This window comes from Silurus aristotelis (genome assembly GCF_946808225.1).
Source record: "Silurus aristotelis genome assembly, chromosome: 22".
NCBI lineage: Eukaryota > Metazoa > Chordata > Actinopteri > Siluriformes > Siluridae > Silurus > Silurus aristotelis.
Window position 1 is genome coordinate 1,381,968 of NC_139595.1, and position 11,245 is coordinate 1,393,212.

The 11,245-nt window shown below is 38.7% G+C and overlaps 1 protein-coding gene across 1 annotated transcript; it reads right to left on the reverse strand.

Moving 5' to 3' along the window:
• Positions 1-743: 743 nt before the first annotated feature.
• Positions 744-10,608, reverse strand: dmbx1a (diencephalon/mesencephalon homeobox 1a). The gene is made up of 5 exons (XM_083525190.1): positions 10,341-10,608; positions 3,659-3,824; positions 3,115-3,293; positions 2,649-3,027; positions 744-2,361 (listed from the first exon to the last, which is right to left on the reverse strand). Exons 2-5 carry the CDS (start codon positions 3,810-3,812, stop codon positions 1,943-1,945), a joined length of 1,131 nt encoding a protein of 376 aa, XP_083381316.1. The 5' UTR covers positions 3,813-3,824; positions 10,341-10,608; the 3' UTR covers positions 744-1,942.
• Positions 10,609-11,245: the final 637 nt, after the last annotated feature.

Sequence of the window (11,245 nt, forward strand, 5' to 3'; positions counted from 1 at the left end):
AATAGGATATTTTTAAAACATAATTTTTTGAGTATTAATTAGCAGTAAATTGGTTCTGCTGCATCAGTGTTGTCAAATTAGTCACATTTATTAATGAATTATAAATGAAAAGAGCCTCGCTTTGTGTCTGTCATACCATTACATTTTCTTTTATTCTTCTCTGAGCGTCGTTACGATCTTTTATATTTGTAAAAATAATATGCAAAATGCCTCCCATGAATATGCAATGAGTATGCAAATTAATCCATGATATTATCTGGGTTAGAATTCTGTCGGACAGTAGCAAATTTTCCTGACATCATGATGTTTAAAATGTATACAATTAAAACTTCATGTAGAGATGTATAGAAATAAAGAACATTTGGGTGTGTTAATGTCTTCAAGCAACATTTTTATTGACGATGTATTTTACAAGTTCTCAAGCCTACAGTTGTAATAGAGAAAAATGTGGAAGGTATATACTTCTTGTCACTCGGCACCAGGGGTTTGGGTGTTACGTCACCACGACTTCACCGCTTCACTGCGATGGAAACGGTGCGAGCGAGTAAAACTTCATGACCACAGCAACAATGAAAACCAAGTGGAGGATTTACATAGATAGATATATATATATATATGTAGATATAGATATATTTACGACCAGACTGTTAAAGGTTAAATATCTGACGCAGGACTTTGTAGCATCCGCCTCGTACAAATCTCAACAACAAACAGCTACGAGAATCATCACGGGAGGCAGCACGTGTCCACGCTTCTCCATCTAAAACATAAAACTTTTTACATTTGCCTTACCAGTAAACATTTATAGATAAAAGATTTTGTGTAATTTACAAAGCAAAGACAGTTTACAGACACGGCGAGAACAGGAAGTGCTTTCCGTGTTGACTTCCTGTGTATGGTAGTGCTTGGAGCTTGCTTTTATTTTTTCCTAAGTTTTTTTTTTGCCCCCAAATGATGTCAGTTTAACACAGAAGGGAAAAGTAAAAGAAAAATCGGAGGTTTATGTCAATGTATTTGTAAATTTATATCCAAGCGTTCTCGGCTAATCGCACCACGTCGCTAGCAAGCGCTGGGAAAAGAAAAATTGCTGGAAATTTTCCGTCGGTCGTAATTATTTCCCCTCGGAGCGTTAGATACACAGCGATCTGAAATGATATGCACGGGCTGTAATTGCATTCCTTTCTCAGCCCTCGGCTAAATGTAATTAAAGGCTTTGCATATGGACCCGCTGATATTATTTTCTAATTATCTGGTCATTTGCAGTTTACCGTGGTTTAAACTCCAGCCATAAAACAGGTGAATTAGTCAGGTTTAATTAAACAATCTGCTGTTACAAGGCTGGGGGTTTCACACGTTACGTACGGAATTATGTAATGTGTAATTTGATCGCTTGACTAATTGAATTAGAGCGACCGCGCTGCCGGCAGGGAAAAGTGGCAAAAGTGCTACAATTAAGCAGGTTTACGGTAACGAGGACGTTTATTGGGGACGTATATTAACGGTTTAATTTGCATTGCCATAAATAATTTTTCTGAGCATTTGCAGAACAGGCTGATTGCATTTTATTAGATCTTTATATGTTCAGTTTAAAGTATTTTCTATATATAATGGACTATAAGGCTTTTTTTTCTTTTTTTAAATACAGCGAAATGACTCAGGGCTCGCTCTCAGCCTTATATTAATTTCTTGTTTTTTCTGAAATACCTACAAACAAAAGTGTATGAGGATCCCATCCATACAGTGTTATGTTTGGTGTAATTAAAGGGATGTGGCTTCTAATACGGCAAAATAGTTTTTAAATTTTTCTGATGACAAAACAGAAATAGGTCAGAAATAACAAAATAATTTCACATAGATTTTGTGAAGCATCTTCTTGTAGATCCAGGTGTTAGCTAGGGCGAAGCGTTCGGCCGAGAGTGTCCTGTCTTGTGGCAGTTAGTGTTTAATTGGGCATGGTGTCGAGGCCGAGCGAGGCAGCGTGTTGCTTGGCACGTAGCCGGAGGTTCTCGATGCTGCTGGTCTTGCTGTTGTGGCTGGGCAGTGCGGCGGAGGCCTGCAGGAGAGGACCGCTCCACACCTGCTGCGCGTGCTGGGACAGCGACTGGTAATACGACTGGCAAGGCAGAGAACCTAAAGGCGCCGGGACGCTTACGTTCATCCCCAGGTAGGGCAGGGAGGACGGGGCAGCCATGTCGAACGACGGGTAGTGCACCAAGCTATTAGTGGCAGCCATGTGCTGGCGGAACTGCTCCTGCAGACGGAAGAGGCTCAGTGGTGATGAAGAGTACGAGTGGCTCTGAGAGAGGCCTCCGGTCATGCCGTTAGCCCCGGACGTGATCGCCGGAGAGCCGAGAGGAGAATCTGGAAAGAAGAACATGGAGAGAGTGTGTTGAACAGGGGGTTCATTAGATAGAGATGGTCCTTCCTGGGTGGTTTATGTGTAGGTCTGTGGCATTGAAATATTAAGCTAAAAAGAATAAAAGAAGAGTAAAAAAAATTTAGATTGATGGAGACAAATCACAGATGAGATGCAACTGAGCTTCATTTACACCTAAAATTCTGCCCTGGTTGAAGACAGATGTTGTTTACATATAAACAGTTTATTCCGCAATATTGAGGTTAAATAACGAAAAATCCCGGGTCTGTACCTGGTTTGGGGCTTAGACGTTTGCAGGGAGGAGACAGACCCCCGGACTTGTCGACCTTCACGTCGTCCTGATGGAGTTTGATCTCTTCTTCCCTGTCGGTCGTGTTGTCCTCTGTAGCCGACTCGCTCCCTGACTGCTCCGCCGAGGTGACGTTTAGCTCCACACTCAGCTCAGACGGCCCCTCAACCTCGATGGAGGAAGACGAGGACGTGGACGAAGGAGGAAGCGGGTTCTCCAGGTTCACGGCGGGGGAAGGGTCGCTCTTCTCGCTCGCCCCTAAAGTTCCTTCAGGTGAGGCGTCCTTCTGCTTCTGGAGCTGCTCCTTCTGCAGGCTGCGCTGCTTCTTACGGAACTTCGCCCGCCGGTTCTTGAACCAAACCTGGTTTTAAAAATGAATGCGTTTCATTATTACATCTCGCATCCAAGCATTTCACTGAAATATTCACGTGCTTGAGCGACGTCTCACCTGGACGCGTGCTTCGGGGAGGTTGGTGCACATGGCCAGTCGTTCACGCATCACCACGTCAGGGTAGTGTGTCTTCTGAAACGTTTTCTCCAAAGCCTCGAGCTGCTGCGCGGTGAAGGCCGTGCGACTCCGCCGCTGCTTACGATGCTGAGAGCCGTAACGAGCCTCGAGGATAATGTCTTGAAATGCGCAGCCGGTTTTTGAAGAGAGAAACGAGAAACTTGTTTAATCAATCGAACGGGAAACTCGACTCAGACTAGCAGGCGGCAAATCCAACGCTCTTTATACTGCACTTTATCTAATATTTTGTGGCTCTAATATGAACTGAAGCAAGAAATGAAAATAAGTGAATATTGAGCAGATGGCAGGTCACGTTTGGTCATGGATAGTTTCCTATTAGGTTCTAATTAGGTTTCAGATGTTATTACACTGACCGGCAACTTGAACACAGCATGACTTATCTGTAATACTTTATCACTCCATGTACAGTACAGATGTTAATATCCAGATGTTATTGTCGTGTCACAGTGAGCCTGTCACTCACCAGCTAGCCTCTCGGCGAGAGTGAGCGCGTGTACCGACGGCCTGTAGTCGGGTGCGTGCTGGGCCTGTTGAGCCGCCTGCTGGTGGAGATTGTACATGGCGCTCAACGAGTTCATAGCGTGGAGCGAATATCCGTTCACGCCGTAATGCTGCATGATGTACGATTACTGCGAACAAAAAAACGAACCCTGTGAGTCTTTATAGCATTCTATTCACAGCAATATGGACTTCCTGTGCGAAAAAACGAACATTTTATTTGCCGTATAGATTTTTTTTACACACTCAATCTCATAATCTCCCAGTGATTGAAATATCAGATGCGGTTCAGCCATTTTTTCACAGAAATCTGAGCTGATGTCATGTCAGGTCCCAGAACCGCTATATCAGAAACTCTGTGTTAAATTGAGTATAAGTTGTATATAAATGTAAAATAACTAGATTATAACAATCATGATACATCATGCTATGCAAACAAGACTTCTAAACAATGTATAATGTGGTGTGTGTGTGTGTGTGTGTGTGTGTGTGTGTGTGTGTGTGTGTGTGTGTGAAAACAAAGTCGCTATTTACACCATATTAAACCCAAATTTGATTGAAAAGCAGACCGGGAGAAGTGTATTCACACATGATAAACTTATTAACACACACTATATGTGTGTGTGGGTGTGTGTGTGTGTGTGTGGGTGTGTGGGTGTGTGTGTGTGGGTGTGTGTGTGCGCGCGAGTGCAATGACACAAGTCCCTTTCAAAGGGCAGGAGATGATTTCCTACCACTTTGGATGACCTGAAAACACGATTTTCACGATCATTCGTACAGAATCCCGTCGGAAAGTCGACCGAGGTGCGAGTCGTCATCGCGTCAAGCTAATTAACGACTTAATGGATTAATTAACACACCGGTCTCATCAGTGCCTTTAATTAATGAGTCGGTTTAAACATCATAAGCAGCGTTAATATTAGCGTTCGCTTCGTCAAGCAATTTGGGAAGAAAAGATTGTTCATTAATAACACATTACACCTCGTTCCGCTCCATTACACGTGTAAAGTACAGCTAATTGCTGCAATTAGCACTTGTCTGGTTAATGGATTGTGACTGTACGCGTTCAGCTCAATTACTGTAACTAATCCGCCGGTTTCGGGTTTTTCAGGAAGATCTGATTTGGCTCGAAATAAATGACGAGTTGATTCAAAGCAGGATGAAGAATATTTAATATGCTCTTATTTGAATAACGGTTGTTTTAGATATTTTTCAGTCTTTTCTTTGTGAAAACATTTGATAGTGTTGTGCAAAATATTATTCTAATGTTACTTCATGCTATAATGTTGCTACTTTTTTTTCATTTAAAAGAATATATAATTAGCTTTTTTTTGGTTATAATAACTATTTAACCTGTGACTTTCATTGTCTCTTAATTTATTGGAATTTCAAAACCACCGCTTTCTGTGTGTTTGGAGGAAAATATTTGTCCCATTATTTTTTCCCATGTTTTGAAAAACATTTTACGCAATTTTTTTCCATGTAATTCGACGTTCAAATAGTTTCATATATATAATATATAATATATAATATATATAATGTAAGGATTATGTCCCTAAAATAAATCTGTGCTGCTTCTGTGGAGGTTCGGTGAAGATATTTTCTCTCTGAAAAAGCTTTAAGAAGTTTGTGACCCCCTGCTGTAGTGTGTGATTTCCACCATGATGGCAGGTTTAGGATGAAACCCTGAAGGAACGATTAGATATGTATTAGATTTGTATTAGTTATGTATTAGCATGCAGGAGCAGGACAGAGCGGCGTATCTCACGGCACTGTGCATTAGTCAGGAGGGGAAAAAAAAAAAACTAAATCTCCACCTGCTGGTGTTAAAGAGCCGAGAGGCTGCTGCTTTGTCCCTGGACGCTTAACACGGCCAGGTGCGGATTTAGGCGCCTTTTTTTTCCTCACTAATGCACACGGATGTATTTCGGAGTTGGTTATCAGATTAAAAATAACACCTGAGCAGCTCCTCGAGGCGTCTGATTCATCAGGATGCTCACAACCAGGACAGAAATGTTTATAGTCCAAATCAGGTGCTTTTAATGCAGCGATGTGGGAAGATTTAATTCATAATAATTCATTCTGCAAATTCTTTTCATCCATGTAGAGATTAATCAAGCAGGACGGCTGATGGTCAAGAACTCGGGCATGGCCTTCTGGGAGGTTTGGATTTAAACTTGCAACCTGCTGGTCATTAGAATGGAATTTTTACCACCGTTTATTTAATTACATCGAGAGTAAGGACTCAGTATTAATACAGATTTATAATGTTCAATATGTAAATCTAGAACTTATAGTAGTTATAATAATAATAATATACAAACCTAACACTCAATATTTCAATACTTTTGGGTTTCAATTTTTTATAAAAAAAAAGATTTTTTTTATCATTTGCATAAATTAAATCAACAAACAATTTTAAATACCACAGTTTTGTGTTAACAATATAAACAAAAAAACTCACAGTACAAAATTATTTGATCAGAAAAGCAGTTTATATTTGAGTTTTCCTTCAATTTCTGTTGAATAAATAATTATAACATATTGATCCTTTTATTGTTTCCAGTCTCACAAAACATCATGACCTCAACATTTGTGTAGGTTTTTTTTCTACTTTCATTTATTTTCGATTCTTTTAATTTAGTAGCCAAATTTTTATATTTGTATTCATTTATTAACGATTTATTCGAATGTAATAATGAAATAATTAAACGTCGCACAAATAATCGAATATTTTAAACACAGATGATTTTGAGAATCTAATTTCCATCTTATTGCAGTAATAAAATATTAATACAATATATTTTTAAATGTATTCGATTATGAATAGAGATTTGGGATATTTTTCTTCTTCCCTTATGATTATTTTGATTATTATCTTTATTAATATTATTGCAATAATTTGACAAGGATTAGGAAGTAAAGCAGGCCACACACACACACACACACACACACACACACACACACACACACACACACACACACACACACACACACACACACACAGGCGCTGGCAGACCCACAGCGTTGAGGGTACACGCCTCTTTGCGGGGGTGAGAAACGCATTAAATGCATTAAGCAGACATTTTGGCTATTAAATATTATTAAACAGACATTAGGCGGTGTTGTTGAACGCGCCCTCCCTCCCGGTGCAGCCTATTAAGTGTGCTTGATCAGGGGGCCAGGTGGGAATTGGTTTAATTCTCTCGGACAGAAGGTGCTTTGCTAAACATTTACTTTTCTCCCCGCAGTGTTTTTTTTTTTTTTTTGGAAGTGAATGGACTCGCTTTCCCCGTGCGCCCTTTATCCCGCGGCGGCGTTTTGGCTGAGATGGATGGATAGATGGGGGGATGAGTGGGAGGAGGGATGGAGAGGAGGGGGTACATGTGGAGGGGTGTTCGCTTTTTCGACTCCTTCGCGGCTATAAAATATGCACACTGATCCCCATTTGGGTTCCTCCGTCCTTAATGGAAGTGCAAATAGGTTTCGACTGCGGAGGCCTTCATCTATCATCAACACTGACACGGATGGACACACACACACACACACACACACACACACACAGTCTTTTTACATCCAAGAATTATTTTTTCATTTGTTAAAAAAACGTGACTGTGTAAAGGCGGACGTTCGAGCTGATCACATCCTTCGATTCTTTACAATTTATTCCCAAAAATCTGTAAGCTGTCATTATTACAATTTTTCCCTCTTCTTCTTAAAAATGGTTTTCTGTGTGTGTGTGTGTGTGTGTGTGTGTGTGTGTGTGTGTGTGTGTTAACCGCTGACATCCCTCCTAAACTCTTCAGTAAATTTGTGTCACGTACAAAAATAAAATACTGCTGTATAACGATTCCTAAACACACGCCAACATTCACAGGTACCACCCTGAACCCTTTACCCATCATGGTACCGTTAAATACGTATCATTTACTACCTTTCTTGCATCTTCTTTTACCTAATAATTTAAAAATCATATCATGGACCTTCACACACTACAGGTTCAAAACTCCCGGTACCCTTCGTTCTTCATGGTACTGCATCAGTGACAGTGAGTGTGGAACTCTTACATCATGACTGTAGTGTGAATTAAACATAAAGACTATACAGAGAGCATATTAATATGCTCAATTTAACTTTGTATTTTGACTAAAGTTCTTCAAATTGAGACAATGAACAGTGTTGGGGGGAAAGAGAGCATTTTTTTACTGTCGAATTTTTACTGTTTTAAAGTAAAGATTTTTTTCAATAAATATTATTTTATATATTTTTTTATTCTTCGTCTATTACAAACCTAATTGTGTCCTTTTAAATAAAAATATATATTATTAATTAAATATATATTTGATATTTGTATTTATTCTCCATCTACACGAAACCAATTTTATCCTTTTAAAAGTATATATATTTTTTATTGAATGTTTTATTATTATTTTTTATTTTTTTATTCCCCAGCTGTATAAGCATAGAGCACAGTTTCATAAAAAAAAAAATGTAAACAGATAAATCAGATCTACATACATTCATTTGTAGGTTTTCTGTTTCCAAATCAACCTCGTGAACTAAGAATACATACATTTTTTTTTTCTTGAAACAATTCTAAATAATTATCGCTGGACAGAGTGGGACGATGTCGAAAACAGGGGGTTTTGGCCTCGGGTTAAACGCTATGGTTGTTTAGCACAAAGCCCAGCTTATATTAATAGCGTATTTCTCAGCTATTGTTGTTCTATTCCTCAGTCACTTCTTGCTGGAGGCTGTGTTCGTGTGTGTGTGTGTATGTGTGTGTGTGTGTGTGTGTGTGCGTGTGTGTGTGTGTGTGTGTGTGTGTGTGTGTGTTTGCACTCGCTTCAGGGGGGGTTATAGCACTCCACAGTTACATTATTAAAACATCATTATGTAAATTGGCATGTACAGTCTCAGCCTTTGATCGGACAACATTAGAATACACAACTCACATGCACACACACACACACACACACACACACACACACACACACACACACACACACACACAGGCTGTCCACTTTCTGAAAGGCCTCCAGCAACTCTTCTGTCTTCTAGCTGACAGATATTTATTTTGTCAATCATATTTTTTTCATGCAAGCTGTTCTTACATGTCGGAAGAGATGATGATGATGATGATGATGATGATGATGATAGCGAGAGCGAGAGATAAAACGTTTTTAAAGCGTTGTAAGTGGTTTTAATGCAGGTTTGTGGTTATTTTTAAATAGGTGATGCCAAAGAAATTACACATAACACTGGAATTATCAAATTCTCCGACAGTGAGCAGGTGAAATCTCTGAACTTTTGGCATTTATTCTACCAAATGTGAAAAAATCTTTGATATTTATCCATTGATTTATTATAACAGCGAGAGCAGTGCACTCTAAATACATGTGTTTTCACGTATTATAATGCTTGACTTGACTTTATTTATTTTTCTATTAGTTTATTTAATATTTGTAGAAAATAAATCACTGATCCATGCTGCGGTATTTAGACGTAAAAAAACCCTCTAGCTCTATCCAGATCTCATTTCATTTATTTAATATAATATAACGTATGCATTTATAAGTTTATAGACATCACTAGTAATTCATGGTTAATTAAAAAGCAATTACAAAACAATATCAAGATTTATGTGTTAAATAAATTGAAAGGTGTTTATCTAAATCTAAATTAACTGAATATTAAAAACTTTGGATAAAGATTCCTTGAGCTATAATATAGTTTAATATAAATGTACTTATTATAAAATTATTGAAAGTTATAATCTAGTTGTTGTGGCTCTTTTGGCTTTGAATTGGCATTAAATAAAAATATTTCACCGTTTTGTCTTACTGGTGTAATCGCATTGCCTTCTGAATATTTTTGTCTAAATTATAAATAAATAATAAGCTACACTTTAAATGCGTTCATGATTTATTATTAACATTTAACCGATTATTGTTAACGCGATATTTAACACACGATATTTAACACGCACCATATTGTAATAGACACGCGATATTTAACACACACACACACACACACACACACACACACACACACACACACATACTTCCTCATTTCCATTCAGAGTGTGAGATGATAAATCTGGGACAAATATATCTAAAAATAAATCAGGCCCGTTTGACCTAAAACTTTCAAACAATGGAGTTTTAAATTTTCGGGTTTTGGTGAGAAGGTTCAGAAGAAACTCCAGTCAGGACTTTGACGAGTTCAGAAATGTTTCATATGCTGGGTTTATATTTTACCAAACAAATTAAACAGACAAGATTAAAGAAACAGTAAAAAGGAGATTAAGAAAAATAAATATCCTGCTCGGATCCTCGTGTTGAACCGAACCTTCATAAAATCCATCAATTATTCAATATGTTAAGATCCCAAGTGCTCATTAACCACACAGTGTTCGTGATCATCAGTACTGTGTATGAGAGAGAGAGAGAGAGAGAGAGAGAGAGAGAGAGAGAGAGAGAGAGAGAGAGAGAGAGTAAAGTGTATTTTTTTAGGTGCGTATTTGCGCCCCCAAAAATATAACCGCGTTAGAACTCGAATGCACGTGTGAAATCCGACAGTAAATCGATTGCATGATGAGAAATAGTGGAACATGTTCATGCATTAGTTGCACTGCTGTTTCTTACCTCCGTGCGTTTCTGAGCCGAGAAGAAAAAAACGCGCAAAGTATCCTGGAACCTCAACAAGTCAAACGTCGGGTGAAAAGGTTTCTTCTTCTCCTTGGTGTTCTTTTGCTTGTTCTCGTGTCCTTCAGTCTCTGCGAGCTTTTCTCAGTCCATCCAAAGTGTCTCAGTGTGTGTGTGTGTGTAGGTGTGTGTCGGAGTGTGTGTGTGTGTGTGTGTGTGTGTACTTCGCGTTTCTTCCAAACTCGTGCTCGCGAGGACGCACGGCGGTGCCATCTATGAGCTCCAGGTTCAGGAAGGGATTTTAAAGCGCGCAGGCTGAAGGCACCTCGGATTTCTATTGGTGCTTTCAACTGTCAGTCAAACTCATGAGCTTTCTGAGCCTCCACCCCGATCTTCTGGACTCGTATGATGTGGTGGAGGTGTTCCCAAAACCTCAGGAATTACAAAAAGTTAAAAAAACAAACAAACAAACAAACAAACAATTTAAACAAAAGAAGAAATAATGTTAATCGTTTAAATTGGATTGAATAGAAATGAAACCATTAGTGTTTTTTAATGTATGCAAATATTTTAATCAAGATTAATTTGATTCGTGATTTTCTTTCTTTCTTTCTTTCTTTCTTTCTTTCTTTCTTTCTTTCTTTCTTTCTTTCTAATCAAAAACAAAAACCTGAATCCAAATGAAACGCTCTTGCGTTTTGATTTCTTCTCCTGAACGCAGGATGAGGAGCCATGCACGGTTCCTGCAGAAGTTTGCACGTGATGTCAGTGTTTATAAACTCATCTGATGCAAATATTTAACAGCAGGAGAGCTCGCGCATGGAAAATAATTCATAAATCTGCATTAAGTGATGTGATTTATGTGATGGAATGACAGTGCTTGGAAGTTTAAATACTCTGATCTT